Source organism: Canis lupus, chromosome 2 (genome assembly GCF_003254725.2).
Source record: "Canis lupus dingo isolate Sandy chromosome 2, ASM325472v2, whole genome shotgun sequence".
Taxonomy (NCBI): domain Eukaryota; kingdom Metazoa; phylum Chordata; class Mammalia; order Carnivora; family Canidae; genus Canis; species Canis lupus.
In genome coordinates, this window is record NC_064244.1 from 27,328,552 (window position 1) to 27,347,754 (window position 19,203).

Consider the following 19,203-nt stretch of genomic DNA (forward strand, 5'->3'; position numbering starts at 1 on the left):
TCTCTCTCTCTCTCTCTCTTTTTTTTTTTTAATTTATGATTTGGTAAGGCTTGAGAGATACAGTGGTGATAATGTATTTCAGAGTCTGGAAAACGGCTGTAATCATGAAAGGCCTTTCTCTTTTTTTTTTCTCAATTTTTTTTCTTTAGAACATAAATTACTTTTATGTAACTGTTACAGTAATTTATTTAAAAAAATAACTGCAGCTTCAGAAAAAAAATACTGACTTATGCTTTGCAGGATGGTTTTTTGGGTTGCAATTTATGTTCTTAACAGTCATAAGCCATGCACTAAAAGCCTTTTTATTTAAATTGACCTTTGGGGCTCTTCAATGTGTATTCTGGTAGGTGCACATTTTCCCAGAACTGGTGAGTGATACCTTGCTGAAGCCTGGCCAAAATTTTCCTTTATTCCAGCTGCAGCTGATACACTGATGCCAGCTGCCCATTTATCTGGATATATATTACCCTGTCCTCACTCTAAGAGGTCACGGTGTCTGCTTCACCTGGTGTTGGTATAGTAAATAGAAATCCCTGGTGGTGTCAGTAGTAGGCTGACACTCTTATGTCTGTAAATAATTATAATCTATAATGTTAGAATGTGACATAGTACTTATGCTTAGTTTCAGCCCAAATATCCTTATCTTGTTGGATAGATTTCTAGTCACTATAGTTTCGTTTCCCGATACATAATTTTCTAAGTAAGTCTTATTGAGGGCGGAGGCAGGGAGGATATTTTCTCTGAAATTTTTTAAGGTACATTTTCTTTTTCATTTTATTTTTTTCTTACCCATTTTACCAAAGATAAAGCACTCAGTCTCTCTGTTGCACATGCACCCCTCTTTCGTCTCTTATTGGCCCTAAGTTGTCAGACCCATGGATGGCAATGTGTGCTTCGATGGGCACGTCCCCAGGTCCGGACTCCCCTACATAGAGTGCAGTATCAGGATATTCTTTAATGCAGTAGGTATTTATAATTAAATGTATTCCTCCCAACATCGGAGAAGGTTTTAGAATATTACGATTGAGAATATAACACTCTGCTGTTAGTACTCACTGTAATGAAAATGTCATTCTCATTTTCCTCAAGGCTTTTCTTCATGGCACACCTATTGAAGAAATAAATAAATAACATTAAAGCCCATAGACGGGAAAGTAGTTAACTATGTAGCAGATCCTGAATAAAATGCCCAACATTTAGCCATTTTGCCATGCAGTGAGATTATAGATTATGGGGTTTTTTCTTTTTCTTTTTTTTTTTTTGGTGATCCAAAACAGTATGATACTGACAGATGATGATGACATATCATCTGTGTATGTGAAATATATCATATTATTTAGACCAAGAGTCTTGGTTCCATTTCTTCTATGGCTAGCTCTAGCCACATAGTCTTGGGCCAGTTGGTTAACTGCTCTAGGTTATAGTTCTGAGACCTGCAGGTTATGGACCCAAGAGCTCAGTGTTTCTGCACCATGTGGGATGTGACCCTGATGGATTTGAAAAAACTGATTTAGCTTTTTTCTGAAGTACACACACACGAATGTGCATGTTAATAGGTTTTGGAGATCCCTTAGTGCCCATCGTTACAGGGTCCAGTGGTGCTAAGAGGTTCAGCCACCAGAATTCCACGTTTTTTAATAAAGATTTTATTTATTTATTTATTATTTATTTATTTATTTATTTATTTGAGAGAGAGAGAGAGAGCACACACAAGCAGGGGGAGCAACAGGCAAAGGGAGAGAGAGAAGCAGGCTCCCTGCTGAACAGGGAGCCTGACATGGGGCTCAATCCCAGAACCCTGGGATTATAACCTGAGCTGAATGTAGATGCTTAACTGCCTGAACCACCTAGGCACCCCAGAATTCCACATTTTTAATATGCATCTGTGTGTGCATGCACACGTGTATACACACACACACACACGCATGTGAGACTAGGTCATGTTGGCATTTGTAGGAGCTGGTCTGGACAGTGGGAATGTAGACAAAAGTCCCTGGTTTTACAAAGCTTATATTTTAATGGTGAGGGCGGGGAGACAAACAAAGTAAGCAAATCGATACAGAATGTCCCATGTTAAACGCTAAGGGGAGAGACACAGCAGGGGCGGGACAGGCGGAGGGTGGAAGGCTGGAGTGTGGCAGGGGAGATGGGGTTTGAAACTGGGCTGCAGGGAAGATCTCACTGGGAAGGTGAGGTTTGATCCTTTGCTCTGTAAAGTCTGCTTCCAAAGGCAGACCTCAAGCAGCAGAATGATAGCTATTTACTGGAATGAACATCGAGGAGAACAAAAGTGAGTGCACTCTGCAGCTTTTGCTTTTAATTTAGACTGCTTCCGGAAGATATTTTGTAAATGAAGGAGCCAGGAATCACAGCCTCCATGAGAGCGTTAGGATTTCCTGAGAAACTACTGGTTTATGGCTGTTGAGCCCATAAAGTGATCTCTTTTTTTTCTGGCCTGTGTCACATACTAGACTTTAAAACCATCACGTTTTTAAGTGCCCGGGTCCATCTCGTTTTTGCATTCTGCTCTTCCCACCAGCATACCTTGTTCTGTTCCTTCACCAACGTGTTTTGTTTTGTTTTTTTCCTACACGCTGTGGCTGTTTATGCAGTTCCTTTGTACAAAGCATTTTCTGGGCCTTGTGGGAACACCTTGACTGAGTGACAAAGCAGAGACTGCCCTCCGAGGATCTGCTGGATGAGACCGATTTGGGATAAGGAGTTTCGGGACACAGGTGCAGGGCTGAAGCTTTGAGGGCACAGAACCGGAGTGGTCAGGAGAACGTTCCAGCAGCACTGACTTTCAGGATGTACCTTGAACCATGCTCTTGTGCTTTTTTGCAAGAGCCTCAGTGGGCCGGGCATGTGTTCTAGGCTGGGAGGATGCTGAGCAGGGATGTACGTGCCAGGGGGAGTGGTCCTCCTTGGGCTGCAGCCTGAGGTGGTTGGAGGGCTGTGATGCCGGGTGAAGCCAGAAGTCCCCAAGCCAGACGGTGGAGCTTCTTGAGTGATCTGACGTGAGGACGTGGGTTCCTGCTGTGTACACGGAGAAACCACTCACCTTTCAAGGCCCGCCTTTGCTTGGCCATAGCCCTGGGTTTGTTTCACTGTGTGAGTTTGGTTTTCTTCCAGCCTGAGCCATCAGTTTACCTCTCTAAAGCCACCAGTGTTTTCTATGTCTACTACTCTTTTCTCTGTATGCTACTCATTGGCTTGTCTTTCCATTACAGTGACCACAGGGAAATCAACTCGTAACGTTTTTAGCAATTGGATCGATTTACTAGTATACATTGAAGCGCCAGTTTGTGCTTGAGGAAGTACATTTATTCCATTTGGAAGCTGGGACAGCTTTTCATACTAGTTTTGCCTGAAAAATTCTAAAGGATTAACACTTGGTTCTCTGGTTGTTTTTTTTTCTTCCAGGTTTTTAACAATCATTTTTTTCAAGTGACTATTGACGACCTCCGAGCAGAACCTAGTAAACTCTCGATGCTGTGCCATGCGGATTCTTTGGGAATTTTACCAGTCCAATGGTGCCTTAAAAACGGAGTCAATCTCACACCCCCCAAAGGTCTGTATTCTGTGCAAATGCATGGGGTTGGTGTGGCTCACGAGGGTGTCCTGCTGTCAATGAAGCGTGCCTTGGTTGATCTCGAGCAGTTTACCTTGTAAAGGATTTCAATGTCGTGGGAAAACTCTGTCCCACAGGTGGCTCGACACAGGAGTCTGTCCCAGCTCCCTACCCCCGTGGGGTGCGTGACTATAGACTTTGTGAGAAGCTACTTCCGTCCTCCTCAGCTCCTTGCTCGGTTACTGCTGATGCCTGGTGACAAAGGACATGCAGCATCACTAAGTGATCAGGGCTCAACACTTAAAAGTGTCTGAGAAGTGGCTTTAAAAATGCAACACGGGGCGCCTGGGTGGCTCAGTCAGTTGAGCATCTGACTCTTGATCTCAGGTCTCCATCTCCAGGTGGTGAGTTCGAGTCCCGTGTTGGGCTCCACACTGGGCGTGGAGCCTTCTTTTAAAAAAAATGCAACGAAACACTAAAGAAGCATTTCTTGCCAATTTTATTTCCAATCATTTAAATTTCCCCCAGAGCTCAGTCACTCTCTGATAACCAAGAATTTGATGCCACAACACATTAAAATAATTAAATCGGGAGCCGGGTTGCACTAAAATAGTTTCAAGTTGGGACCCACGAACCACATTCTTGTTGGTAAGGCCGGTGCTTGGTGTGCCGTGACGTGGTTTGCTGTCCCTGACCAATCTGGTGCTCGTTCAGGGAAGACAGCAGCTGGATGGAAGGAGACGAGGTGGGAGGGAGAACAGAGGGGATGGAGTGATAGCAGAGGAGATGGGAAGGCATTAGACAGAAGAACAAACGTGTGGCGGGATTTTAACAGAGACCCACAGATGACACAGGGGCTCTGTGCTGACCTTTCCAGATCGCCAGGGACTGGATAATCGGTAGCGGTCACCCTGTGGGAAGGTTGATACCCACAGGTCAGGCTCCAGATGCCTGGTGTCAACAGGTCCCAGAGGACCTGTTGTGCTGCTCTCGCCTCATCCATCCTGTGATCCACTGGGCGCTTCTCCTCCATCCTCCCTATCCTCCCTCTGTCCATCTCCTTCCTCCTCCATGCTCATCCCCACCCGGGAGATCCCTGGGGGTATTTCCTCCTCAGCTGTTGATCCTTCCCCTTAGGGCGCTGCGGGGGCAGAAAGTGGCCTTGTTACAATGTGGTGAACTTTCACAGTCACTGTTTGCCCTGTTGTATGCATCTGACTCATTCCATCCTCAAAACGAGCACAGCCCTGGGAAGAGGCTTCGTAACAGCACGGTTCTGTGACCCTCCCAAGGTCACCTGGCTGGTGAGGAGCAGGGAGGAGGTCCGCCTGCTGGTGTGGTGCTGCCCGGGGTGAGGACTGCAGTTCCTGAGAGCTCGCCTGAGCTTCTGGGTCGGTCCTCACAGGGGACTCTGGCCACTTCATGCTCTGGTTTTTGAGACTGTCCTGTGGGACACCTGCCAGATTCCACGGCTGCTCTGCAGAGTCAAAGACAGACTCAAGTCTGGGTATCTCTATAGTCCTCTTCGGATGGTTCTACAGGGTTTTTTTGTTTGTTTTGTTTTGTTTTTTGTTTTACATTGTGAACAATCTAGTGGTAGCAGAGCAGATTGGAGAAGTCTCTTTCTGCTGCAAAATTTAATGACGGGTCACTTGGCTAAGTTTGAGAGTCCCGTGGACCGTCTCTCCTTCCTGACTCATTTGTGTGACTGGGTCTGCATCACTAAAGAAAGACTTCTAGATATCTAAAGTGTTGCGTGGTTGGACTTTCTAAATACCTAGGTAGTAATAAGATCTACTTAAGAATTTTTAAAAAAGATTTTATTTATTCATGGGAGACACAGAGAGAGGCAGAGACACAGCAGAGGGAGAAGCAGGCTCCCCACAGGAAGCCTCATGTGGGACTCGATCCCAGGATCCCGGGATCGCGACCTGAGCCCAAAGGCAGATGCTCAACCCCTGAGCCACCCAGGTGTCCCAATCTATGTAAGAATTTAAAGAAAAAATGAGTTGTGTGAAAAGGAGGGGGAAAACAGTCATATATGCATTTCATCGGCTTCATTATTCCCTTAAGCGGAGGTTAAATGTTTTCCCGGTGTTTCTAGATTTTTTTTAAATATATTTCTTATGAACTTTAAGTGTTAGAAATATGTCTAAGAAAAGAGATTGTTGGCACAGTTTGGATATTTATTTGGAAAATGGGTGTGCCTATTTGGTTAATTGCGTTTCATGATATATGGAGAAATACAGTTGGGGAATTAATAATTCTAGGGAATAATTTTTCCAAGTGCCTGCGGCTATAACAGAGTCTTGGCTTTAATTACTGAGCTCTCGTCGTTTTGTGAGAATATGTTTGTTATATATTTAAATATATGTTATGCACATAGTAACGTATTTGTTTTTGTAATTAAAGTGAATTAAAATGGAGAGGTGGAGGTGGGGGTTTCTGTATGTGATTTTATGGTTTCCTTGGGAGGTTAATTTGTTACCTGTCTTATGTGTCAGAGCAGGGCTGAGTGGGGATCATGCTGTAGAATTTTTTCAAACACCGTTCTTTGCTTTATTAATGTCTGAACATCTGCACTCTTCTTTTTTTTTTTTTTAAGATCTTATTTATTTATTCATGAGACACACAGAGAGAGAGGGAAGCAGAGACACAGGCAGAGGGAGAAACAGGCTCCATGCAGGGAGCCTGATGTGGGACTTGATCCCAGTCTCCAGGATCAGGCCCTGGGCTGAAGGCAGCGCTAAACCGCTGAGCCACCCAGGCTGCCCTATCTGTACTCTTCTTACAAAAGTTGTTTTTAGCTTAAATTGTGAGCTCTATACATAGAGCATCTTTGATTTCTTAGACGTGTTGAGAAGTGATATAAATGTTTTCTTGCATGTATGTTTTCCATGAACATATTACATTGCTTAGATTTCTGTTTGAACAGTAAACACCACTTACAGTCACAACGTATTGCCGATCCCTGAACGATATTATCCCAGGTGTCTCCCAGTGGGAAACAGTGGATGAAACAAAAGATATCTGGTGATGGGACGTCTGGGTGTCTCAGTGGTTAAGTGTCTGCCTTTGGCCCAGGGTGTGATCCCGGAATCCTTGGATCAAGTCCCATATCGGGCTCCCTGCATGGAGCCTGCTTCTCCCTCTGCCTGTGTCTCTGCCTCTCTCTCTCTCTTTTTTTTTAAGATTTATTTATTCATTCATGATAGACACACACACACACAGAGAGGCAGAGACACAGGCAGAGGGAGAAGCAGGCTCCATGCTGGGAGCCCAACGTGGGACTCGATCCCGGGTCTCCAGGATTGCGCCCTGGGCCAAAGGCAGGCACCAAACTGCTGAGCCACCCAGGGATCCCCTGCCTCTCTCTCTCTCTCTCTTTCTGTGTCTCTCATGAATAAATAAATAAAATCTTTTAAAAAAAGATATCTGGTGATATAGGGGATTTGCAGAGAACATAGACTCATACTTACCTTGTTTTGACTCTATTTCTTAATTTAAAAAAATCTGTATGTGGAGTTTGGAGAAAAATAGTGCGTAAGCTAGAATGGACAGGAAGGCTTCAGTCCGTCTCTGAGAGCAAATGCTTTCCTGGTCAGCAAAGGACAGAACCGTGAACCTTGGAAGGCTTATTCCATTCGTTTAAAGCCAGCAAACAACAATTCAATATTATAGGCACTATAAAAAGTGATCAAGCAAGGAAATAAATCAGCTAAGCAAAGGTATCTATCGGTTATCAACCATGACTTGCTATTTTTAAACTATTTCATTAGCCTCGTTGGCACGTAACATCAAGGATGAGTCATAGAATAAGAGGAGTAAATGGCTCCCCCAGAGGGATCTTAGTGGAAAATAGTAAATAAGCCTTTACATTTGTTGTAAATCTGTTGCGAAGTGGGTGCGCAAAGACTCAAAGTAAATCGCTAAAATAAAGCGCTGTGTCTCCACAATTGGCCGTCTTAATAATAGGCAGATAAACTGTTAACATGATTTAAGAAGTAAAAGTGTGTTTTTCGTTATTACCAAGCTGCAAAGCCCCGATCCCCTATTTGGCACTGTCTTTTCCTAAAGCAAGACCTCATACACTGGCTGATGCACTTGCCCCGTTTTGTAATCTGTTATATTTCAGACATAGCGAAGGGGACAGAAAATAATAAATACAGATGCTCTTGGACCTCCTGCTGTGATGGAACACAGTGCTGGCATTTGGCCACATTTGATTCAGATTTTTAAAAAGTGAAGTAAAGCATTACAGTATATAATATAGGACCGAGTCCCTTCTGTCTGTCTGTTCCTCACACTCCATATCTATTCCATCGGTGGGAAGTCCCGTTGATATTTTCGGGATCTGACCAGGTGTCATCACGACCACGCTGGTCCAGGCCACCATCACATCTGTCCTAGGTTAGTGCAGTGGCCACCCTGGCTTCCTTCATGCGCTCTCAGATGAGATGGCCAGGCTGGTGGTGTTAGGATGTGCATCACACACATCCCTGCTCTGCTCGGACTGTCCAGGGCCTGACACCTCACTCAGAGCCAAGTTCAGGTCACAGCCGACAGTGTCCCTGTGGTTCCCTGTCTGGCCTCCATCCAGGCTGTCCCCAGACCCACCGGCCTCCTTGTCCTTCCTGGGGCCTGGCACTCATCCCCCCTTGTTAGGTTGTTAGGTGGTCTGTCCTCCTCCTGCCTTCCTGGGCGGTGTCTTTCTTGGCTGTCCTGTTTAGTGTGAATTAGAGATCTCTCCCCCCAACCTTTGTATCTCCTCCCCTGCATGGCTTTGCAGCAGAGAACTTTCTAGCATGTCAGATACAAGTAATGTGTATTTTCCTTCTTTGTCTCTCCGCTAAAGAGAAACATCGCTGAGAACAGAGCGGGGACTTTGCTCTGGTTCTCTGCTCATCATCAGCGGCTAAAATAGTGTGGCTCTTGGTCAGTACCTGTTGAGCGTTGAATGGACTCAAGTCCGGCCCTCGTTCTGTGCTCCTCCCTTCCTCCCGGCCACGTCCCCACCGCTCCACCCAGGCTCCGCCGGGATAACCGCCTTCCCAAAGATGTTCCGCTTTTACTGCTGGACGTGCAGGCTCTCAGTGTTAGCTTTCCAGCGCATCTTTTTGATATGTGCACAAACCGGATCGTGCTCTATCTTTATGTAACTTTTACACCCTCCAGCGTCTTGCAGATCTTTGTCAAGATGCTGATGCATGTCGATTATTTATTCATTTTGCCCATTGTGGGATTATGCGTTAATTCTTGAAATCCGCTTCCCATTGGGAGACGTTGATCTTTCCTGCTTTCCCTTTGGATGGATGGTACTCAAGGGTGCATCTTTGTACATGCGCCCAAAAGTGCGCGATCTCTTGGGGTGTGTACCACGAATGAGTGAGGAATTGCTGGAGCTCCATTTTGCATCATGCTCACTACTGTTATCATGCCTGGATATTGCCATTGTGAGGACCACGAGACAGGTCTCCTCGTTTCACTTTCGTGTCCCCAGTCCCTCGTGCAGCGGAGCAGTTCGTCGAAGGCCTGTGGGCAATTTGTATTTCCTTTGCATTGTTGATTATATTTTTTTGCCCTTCTCCTGTTGATTATAGAAGCATTTATATGTTTGAATATGAATTCTTCTTTTGCACTTCACAGTATATAATAGTCTTGCCTGTGGCTTTTCGCTTCACTTTTGAATGGTATTTCATATTATATTGAAATACAAAATTGTAATGGAATCAGATACCAATCTTTCCCATTATGATTTGTTTATGTCTTTAGAATTTTTTTTTTTTTTACTGATGTTCTGCAGTGTTTTCTTTAAAAACCTTGCAGTTTCATGTTCTGTATTTAGCCCTTCAGTGTACTTGGACTCAATTTTTTGCAAGGCATGAGGAAAGAAAACAGTGTTATTCAATTCTTTTGCTTAAGTTGAACTGGATTTTCAGATTATCCTTTGTGGAAGCATCATTGATTGAATGGTCTGAGATTTCCCCGGGGATCTGTAACGCCACCACGAATGTACAGCAAGTCCCTTTAACGGCTGAGGACCTTAGCTACGTCATTCTAGTTCATTGGTCCATTTGTCCGTCTCTGCATAAACAACTTCACTTTTGTTAAAAACTGATTTCACTTTATGTCTTGATATCCATCAGGTGAATCCTTCCACTTTTCCTCCTTTTCAGAATTGTCTTGGTTGCTTTTGGCAGGTTACTGTCGTGCATGAATTTTGGAATCAGTTTGGGAGACAGTATGCAAAACCCCATTGGATTTTCAGACAATGCATTAGACTTAATTAATTTAGAAAAATTGACTTATTATTATAGTATCTTTTATAACTTTTGGTCTACTGCTAGAATTTTTCCAGGCACATTGTCCTTTTGCTTGCTGTCATGAATGGCTTTTTTTTTTATTACTATTCATTTGATTTTTTTACTGGCTATGGCCAGTATAATGGAATACCACTGATTTTGCATGTTTATTTCCAGCTGCCTTGCTAAGCAGTGTGTCTCCAGAACAGTTTGTGTAAGATATGGATGACCCGACTCTTGAAGGTTTGGTAAAACTAGCTTGTAAAACCATCTGGGGCTGGTGCTGTTTCAGTTTGTCTTCTGTTGACTATGAATTTATTTCCTTGAATGTTTGTTCATTTAGTCATGGTTACCACTTCTGTTTGAGACAATTTGGGTAATGTATGTATGTTTACGGAATTATCTGTTTTAGCTGTGCTTTCAAATGAACTGTCAGAGTGTTCTCTTACGTCAAACTTATTGAATTGTTCCACCATTAGGTATTCACTCTATTTTTGTTTGTTCTGTAATTTGCTAGAAGGTACATCATAATATTATGAGACTGAGGATCTGTCAGTTTCTGTGTGTGTGTGTGTGTGTGTGTGTGTGTGTGTGAAGCATGCAGGGTGTTCAGGTTCGGGACTGTTGGAGCTTGCTGGTCTTAACCCTCTTTATCCCTAGCCAGTCATTTTGTTTTAAAGCCTTTTCTTGTCTGAGTCTCATGTTTATTTGTTTCCTTATGCAGGTTGTGATTTTTCATCGTGCACTAATTTTCAGTGGTGGTCGTTACTTCTGTGGGATTTCTGTAATCCTTAGAGTGAAGTACTTCCTTCCATCTAGCTATTTATTAGGGTCTACCCAGTGTTCTAGGATTTTTGCAAGTCCTAGGGTATTTATATATCACTGTCTTTATCTCCCCACTAGAAAGTAAGGATTTTTTAGGGACACCTGGGTGGCTCAGTGATTGAGCGTTATGTCTTCGGCTCAGGGCGTGATTCTGGAGTCCCAGGATTGAGTCCTGCATCGGATTCCCCGCAGGGAGCCTGCTTCTCCCTCTGCCTCTGTCTCTGTCTCTTATGAATAAATAAATAAATAAATAAAATCTTTTTTAAAAAATAAGGATATTAAAAATCACTTTTATTCACTTCTGTATCCCCAGCACCTAAAACGGTGCCCGGTACATGTAGCTGTCCCTGGATATTCAAGAAATGAACAAATGTCACATTAATTTCTCAGCCTGTACCATATAGAGTTGTATAATTGTGCAGCATCCCTACATGTGCCCCTGGCTTGGTGGAGCACAGGTCTCCGCTCTTTCCCTCCTTGACCAGAGCCCTGGGCAGGGACCAGTCAGGTCTGCACCTCCTCTCTTTCAATGAACTAAGTGTGTCTGGTTACGTTTCTGCAGACCCAGCATCCGACTGAGACCAGGCATTATAGGACAGTCACAGACCCCGATGTTCCCTTCTCTTGACCCCATGGCTGTGTTCTGCTCCACGTGGGCTCCAGATGTTCTCTGGGCTGGTCAGCTCTGCCTTTGTGTCCCAGTTGGGTTTTTGGCATCTGGAGATTTCCTTCTCTTTTGAGTTTGGCTGTGTAATTATTTTTACTATATTTTGTCTGACATCTGAGAAGGATCCATCTTGTTGCTGGACTTGGAAGTTGATTCTCATTTCTAGCTTTCTGATTGATTGTTGAACAAAAGTTCACTTTTGATTTGAAAAGAGTTGGAGTAAAATTCTCTGGGTCATTTTTTTATATCTGAAAATATTTCCAATTGTTGGAAATGGTCTCCCTCTCATTCATTTATTCCTCGTTTTGCTTCATTGTTGAGGATTCTTACCATGGCTTTGCCATTGGCAGCTGATACTTATATGATGTTAGACTCCATCCTGGAGACGTGTCCACATTTCCTAACATTGTGTTTATAATTCAGATTAACATTTTGAGCATGTCCCTGGACAGAGAACTGTATTAAGTGTCATACTGTCACCTATATGCATTGATTCTTATTCTAAAAGGTAAGGATGTTGGAATGGCTGGGGTTTATGTTCACTTGACTTCTTTGTTTCCGTCCTCTTTCCTTATTTTCCATGGTTCTTTTCCCCCTGCCTTATTCTGTGAGTGTAAAACCAGAATAATTTAGTTGCAAATGAATGTGTCCCTTGTAAAGATCTACAAATTTAGACAGGGACAAATTTACTGAATGTCCACCGAGGAAATGAGGGAGCTGGCTGATTTTTTTCATTAATATTTGTTTATTTATTTAACTCCCATCTGTCTTTTACCCTTAGAAATTTTGCTATTAGTTTTTTGTTTTAATTCTGCTCCTTGGGGTGCTTGGGTGGCTCAGTTGGTTGAGCATCTGACTTTGGCTCAGGTCATGATTCCAGGTTCCTGGGATCAGTTCCCAGGTTAAGCTTTCTGCTCAGTGGGGAGTCCGCTGCTCCCTCTCCCTCTGCCCCTTCCCTGTTTGTGTTCTTTCTCTCATTCTTGCTCTCCCAAATAAATAAAATATTAAAAAAACAAACTCTCCTTTCTGCAGAATTTGTAGTCATCATCGTTAGCATGCCTGCCCTTTTAGTAGGTCAAATACCTTTTATTTGGTTCCAGTATCAAGCCTTTGCTTCATTATCACCCCAAACAGAATACACTAAAAACTGACCTTCAAGGGAGGGGGACATGTAGCTCTTTAGCAAACAGCATGGGTAAGAAGATGGGTTAAAAGTGTCTTTGCCTTCCTGCCTATGAGCCTGTAGGCAGCTTCGTTCATGAATGGAATTGGGGATTGTTGGGGACCCTTGCTCAGGAAGGGGCAGGCTGGTTCCCGGGGCTGCATCTGCCCCCTTGATCCTGTGGTCTTCTTTCCTCACCTGGGCAGTGGGGATGAGCCTCCTACTTAACTACAAGATGGCAGAGAGGATCACCTGAGGCGATGCCCTCTGGTCCTTCTCCTTAGTGAGCATCCACAGACCTCAGTAGGAGCCTGGAGAGAGACCCCTTTTCAGTAAGACCCACCTTTACTGGGCTGTGAACAAGTCCAGTAAAGCTGCTCTAATCATTCATAAGATTCTGTGAGACAGGATCAAGAACCTGTTCTTACAATGTGGTTTCTTTGGGGTCTTCTTGTCATGAAGACACGATCACATCATTTCTTCCTTTCAAAGAGCCATTGAACTAAAAGCTAAATAAGCTTGCTCTTAAGACCCGATGTCCACATCTCACACTGGATGTAGATGTGCTCCAAAGTGGACATCTCCTTATGGGGCTGCATGTTCTTCAGTCAGCGTGGTGGGTGTCTTCTGAACTTTCTTTCCAATTCCTCCAATGTCTGCCTCTGTCCTGGAGCCACAGGTAGCACACAGTGTGTGTGTGTGTGTGTCCCCTTCTCAGTACCTGCTGGAGCAAGTGACATCAGCCAAACCTGTGCCTGTTTCATCCTTATCTTACTGTCAGGGAATGAGAGTCTGGCAACCTGGAGACTCCTAGGGAAAAGTTACTAAATTAAATGTATTTCCTTGTTTGAGAAAGTGTTACTTCTTTTTAGAACTTCCATTTATTTTGTTAAAGACTTTTTTAAAAAAAGATTTTATTTATTAATTTGAGAGAGGGGGAGAGGGCATGAGCAGAGGGGAGGGTCAGAGGCAGAGGGAAAAGCAGACTCCCTGCCGAGCAGGGAGCCCAACGTGGGGATCAATCCCAAGAGCCTGATCAATCCCAAGAGCCAATCAATCTGAGACCAAAGCAGATGCGTAACCAGCTGAGCCCCGGGTGCCCCTTAAAGAGTATATTTTAATCATAGGTTTAATATGTGCTCATTCTTTAAAATTTTGAAAAAAAAAAAGGAGAGAAGTTTCCTATCCTGAAGAAACTACTTTTGGTGTACATTCTTTCAGATTTCTGTTTCCCAGAATATGTAACTTTGTGTATTGATTTAATTACTTTATATGCACCAATTTGCCACTTCCATGCCAAGGTGTCTCCTCCTTTCAATGACTGGGAAGTTTCATGATTGTAGGTAAATAGTTGATTTAAACACGTCTTCGTTATTTGTATTGTTCTCAGCTGCTTTGATGCACAAAATGTTTGCACAGCATCCTGTTATTTCTCTAGGATGCTCCCTAATGCAGTTACTGCTCTGTCCTCACTCCAGCTCACTCTTCCCAGCCCTGCAGGACCCCCCTTGCTCTTTCCAGAACATTCCAGACATGCTCCTGGAATCCCACCGTTGTCTGCCCCTCCCCCTGGCAGGTTTTCCCCCCAGTGGCCACCAGGCTTGCTTCCTCGTTCTTCGGATTTTCAGCTTTTCATCAAGACCTTCATCCCTCTCTGCCCCTTCTCTCCTTCTCCCCCTGATGCTCTGATTATCTGACGTGTTATATTTGTGTGCTGTGTCTCCTCTCACTGAAGTGTAAGCGTCCCTGGGCGCTGGTTTTCTTTAGTTTTATTCACTTCTGGTGCTAGAACCGGAACGGTGCCTGGCACAGAGCACCACTTAGTAAGTGCTTTTAAGTGATTGAATACGCGGATGAACCAATGGCTGAAGTGGAGAGTTGACACCTTCCTGAAAGATTTTCACCCATTGCCCGGTTGACACCTGCAATGGCTTTTTGAACTATATGCCAACCAGAAACGCATAAAGGCACCCGCTTCCCGACAGTATTTGCAGTGGTGGATTCTTATTATTGTCTTTCATTTTGCTGATCAAGTAGATGGCAAAGATGGTATTTTTGGCTAATGTTATTTTATTTTTTAAAAGATTTTATTTATTTATTCATGATAGTCAGAGAGAGAGAGAGAGAGAGAGAGAGAGGCAGAGACACAGGCAGAGGGAGAAGCAGGCTCCACGCAGGGAGCCCGATGTGGGATTCGATCCCGGGTCTCCAGGATCGTGCCCTGGGCCAAAGGCAGGCACCAAACTGCCGCACCACCCAGGGATCCCGCTAATGTTATTTTAGAAGATTGTACAGTTTTTTTTTCATATTCACTCAGCACAGAAGAGCAGCTCTTACTCTGTGTGTCTCTTTTATTAGAGAGGGATGTCCTTTTAAAAACCCTTCCCTCCATCCTATTATGATTATCTCAGGGTTGTCATGGTTTACTTCCTGGTGCAAAGGGCATGAGACCACCATGATTATCTAGTGGGGAGAGGTGGTCTTGATTCACTTCCTGGTGCAAAGGGCATGGGACCACCATGATTATCTAGGAGGTTGTCATGGTTCACTTCCTGGTACAAAGGGCATGAGACCACCATGATTATCTAGTGGGGAGAGGTGGTCATGATTCACTTCCTGGTGCAAAGGTCGGGATCCGGGGTCGTGATTCACTTCCTGGTGCTGAGGAGAGCCCTAACTGTCCTTTAGAAACTGAACAAACCAGGATTCTGTTGGCAGGTGGGAAGCTGAAGGTTGGCTCTCAGGAGGCGGTCACGGTGCATCCCAGGTGCTGAATTAGCTCTTGTTTGATTGATCACTGCCTTATCTCTTAAAATGGAGCCATGTTGTTATACTTTCAGATAATTTTTATTGAAATAATTCATGACCAAAACTTGAAAAATACAAAGAGATCAAAAAAAAAAAAATCCGCGAGTCCCACCATCCAGATAACTACGTTGATATTTACCATTCTTAGGTTTTCCTTACACTCCCTCTGGTCTTTTCCTTTGCATACTTTTATGTGAATTTGATAATTCTGCATATGCTGTGCCAGGGCAATCTTTCCATCTACATTTATAGCAAAAATGTTTTCATATATATGTGTATATGTACATATATTTGCAAACTATGTGCAATTTCATGCCCACGTGGTTTTCTGTGGACCTTGGATAAGTTTCATATCCTTTCCAATTCTGGGATGTCAAGTGGTCCATGTCCCCAGAATCACCAATAAGAACACGTAGGACACTTTTTTCAGGTTTTTTAGGATTGTTGTGAAATTGTTGTGTCAGAGTTCGTGAACACTTTTACTCTCCCATCGTTTTCTAAAAGAATGGTCCGCTGGTACTACCCATAGTAATGTCTGCGAGTGGGGCTGTTTTGTGCCAATTAATTTGTATCATCAGGAAACGGGTCATCGACCTGTTCTCTTTTGGACGTGTAACAGTTGGAACCTCATTCAGAATAAACACTAATAAAAGCTTAAATAACTCCAGTGGCCATGGTTCAACGGTCCCCTGTGGCAGCTTGTTGCAGATTTTAATAGCACAAGGGGTTTTGATTTCCTTTTATTTTCTTTTCCCCCTTCTACTATTTTCCTCCCTCCTGGGTTTAAAACATGTTTTCCTAGCTCCAGTTAAGCCTCAGTACTTCTTGTTCTGTCTTTGTTGATTAATGAGTATAATTGACCCCTGTTGTCTCTATTATACAAGCCACAGCAATTTGTTTTTATGTAGCAGTTATATTCTGAGCTGTCACAAAACCGCCTCACAAAAAGCGAGCTCATTATCAGCCTGAAGGAAAAGAATTTTAAGTGATGAAGTGAATAAAGGTCCCTAAGAAGAGGAGGAGGAGGAGGAGGAGGAGTCTAAGCTGTTGGAAATGTTCAAGGAAACGAAGAGCTCTAGGGGCAAAATCACCCATTGTTGCTTAGGTACCCGGCGAGACTCGGTTATATCTAGGAATTATTAGATTAAAAAGGGCTCCCCATAGAGAGGGTCTTGAAGACTGGATGTAGAAGGATTGAATGTAGGTCCAAGAAACCACAGAGCATGACATTTGATGGAGTGGGTTGAAGCCCATGGGAAGTTCATGGTTATAAACATGATTATAGAACGCCCAGCTAAATGCCTCTGTAGGGGGAGCGGAGGTGACTTCTACGTTGGAAAGTTTCATCTTACCATCAAGCACACCCACATTTCCACGGTATTTCAGAAAATGGCCGTTATTCATTTATGTTTTTTTTTTTTTTCCTCCCCTACTTTCCCTCTTCCCTCATGATCTCAATGACATTTTCATCAGCTCACAAAAGTAACGAAGCAGCTGAGGTCCAGGGAAGAGACGTTGGAAGGGAATGAGATCCTGGCTTGAGCGAAGTCAGTCTGCCACAAACCTTAAACGAATGGGGTCCTTCTGTTGCAGAATTCATCTTGTCTTCAGTGATTTTTATGGAGAGCTCTTGGAGGAAGTGTCCTGTTGCATAACCTCTCTTTATCAACCTTGCCACACTTTTTCTCATAGGAGGAGAGGAAGGAATTAACCACAAAAGGAAGGGGAAAAAATCCTAAGTAGCCACAGTAAAATAATTAATAAATGGTGGCTCCGAATTATGAAAGGCAGCATCTAGAGGTGACTTAAAAGATCTTCTCTTTATTTTGTGAATAAGGGAGGTCAGGCACAGAAAATTCCATTTGCTTTCACCTTGTTTCTCCCAGTTCCTGGTAGAGCTGGCTCTCAAATCCCGAGTGTCTTCCTTTCATAGGTTAGGTAGCTCCTCAGCAGTTTGAGCTGTCTTTTGGGCAAATTCTTCTGTTCTCACACATTCATGTAAATATTTGACCTAAAACAGCTCCAGAGAAACCATTCTCAAAGTGGAGGGTTATAGTAATTGTAAAGAAACTTGAATTATCTTATTTAAACCATATCTTGTTTTTAAGTGTTCAGAAGAAAGTTGATTTAGTTCCTTGCAGAAACCTCTGATGCAAGAGCCATGTGGCTCTGGAGAGAGTGGCAGGGGCAGGTGGAAAAGCTTTGAGAATCTCTCTGAAACTCTCTACAAAGAGTAGAGCATCCCCAAACTATAAGACTTTTTATCTCCTTGTTGGAAAGAAATGAGGAGTTGTCAACCTTTATAGAATGGCAGGGATGTCTTAGGAAGAAAGGGGGGCATTTCTGCCACTGACGGTCAGCAGGGTATGAGAAGCCTAAGGGTCAGTGTCTGGGCTGGAGGAGGACAGGTACCTCTTGGTTAACTTACCTCCACTTGGTTAACCCCATCTTCTAAAAAAAAAACTGGGCAAATTGAGCTTCCTCAATGAAAAGAGTACTAGCTCATACTTGGACGTACAAATGGAAGTAGGCACTTGGTGTCTTGACTTTCTTCAATGAAGAATTTCTGGAGTCACTATAGCTGTGGGATTTAGTCACCACAAGTCTCTGTGTTACGTGAGTTTGTAGGTGTAGAATTTACGATGGTAGGAGGAAGAGAAAATAGGATACGGCTCAAAAACATACTTAAGAACTCCCTTGTGGATTTTTCCCCCCTACACTAAAACCCATCAAGAGAGAACACTCAATGGGCAGGCCAGGTGGCTCAGCAGTTTAGCACCGCCCTCAGCCCAGAGTGTGATCCTGGAGACCTGGGATCGAGTCCCATGTCGGGCTTCCTGTATGGAGCCTGCTTCTCCCTCTGCCTGTGTCTCTGCCTCTCTCTCTCTCTCCCTCTCTCTCTCTCTCTCCCTCATGAATAAATAAATAAAATCTTAAAGAGAGAGAGAGAGAGAGAGAATACTCAAGTGTAGAATATGGTGAAATTTTATAGTTTCAGTTTATCCTAATTGGGATCACACTCTGCTTTCCTCGCCATCCTCTGTGGCACATGCAGGAAATGCCGATGACACTCCTGTGAAGAGGTGTTTTGCCATCCAGGGGAAACCCTACCCCCAGTCTCTGCTCACTGTATGATTTAGAACTGTTCCGTCTTCCCATGACCTTCCCAAGACCTTCTCCTGTGTCTTGTCATGGCGGGCATGACGGATCTACTCTAATTTTGCCCCTCCTGCCGAATGAAAGGGATGATGGAAGGAAAAAACCCACTTTGTAAAGATCTGGATTTCATTAAGTTCAGTGTGTGGTAATAGATGGTTCTCGAACCCCTACCTCTGTGTGCCCCTAGAGCCTCACTTGGAGTGGAGGGGGGCCTCCCTTGGATTCGCATTTTTCCTTCCTCCTCTGTAGTGCAACCGGAAGGCAAGGCTGCTGCTGCTTTTCATGCCTTTCGAGGCTTTCTCACTAAACCCTTGACTCCTTGTATGCTATTTGCTCTGCCTTCTGTTATCCTTTAAAAAACCATCCCCCTGAGGTGGTGCTTTCTAATAAAGTCTCATGGTTTTCCTCAAAGATATTGAGAAGCAAGGTCATGTGAACTGAGGATTTCCATGGAGGGAGGTGTTCCTGTATATTTCTGAAAAATGCATTGTGGGGACGTGTTGCGTATATTTTCATGTCTAAGCTGCTCTCCCCCAAAGCACATCTACCTGCTGACATGGGCCGATGGGGGTGAGCTCCACCCTGCACCTGGTGTCAGGCCCCACGCTCTGATAATGATGGTATACCTCAACTAGTTAGTACTCTCCATCTTCCCACATACTCCTCAGAAAATCGGGCATGTGGTCCAGAGTAGGAGAGGACTTCCCCT

The 19,203-nt window shown here is 43.9% G+C and overlaps 1 protein-coding gene across 6 annotated transcripts in view; it reads left to right on the forward strand.

The window, feature by feature from the left end:
• Positions 1-19,203, forward strand: part of SFMBT2 (Scm like with four mbt domains 2) — a 217,060-nt gene that overhangs the window by 140,759 nt on the left and 57,098 nt on the right. For all 6 annotated transcript variants that reach the window (XM_025445576.3, XM_025445580.3, XM_025445579.3 and 3 more), the window contains one exon: positions 3,424-3,571. In XM_025445576.3, coding sequence (XP_025301361.1) covers positions 3,424-3,571 — 148 coding nt within the window. The remainder of the gene's footprint in view (positions 1-3,423; positions 3,572-19,203) is intronic.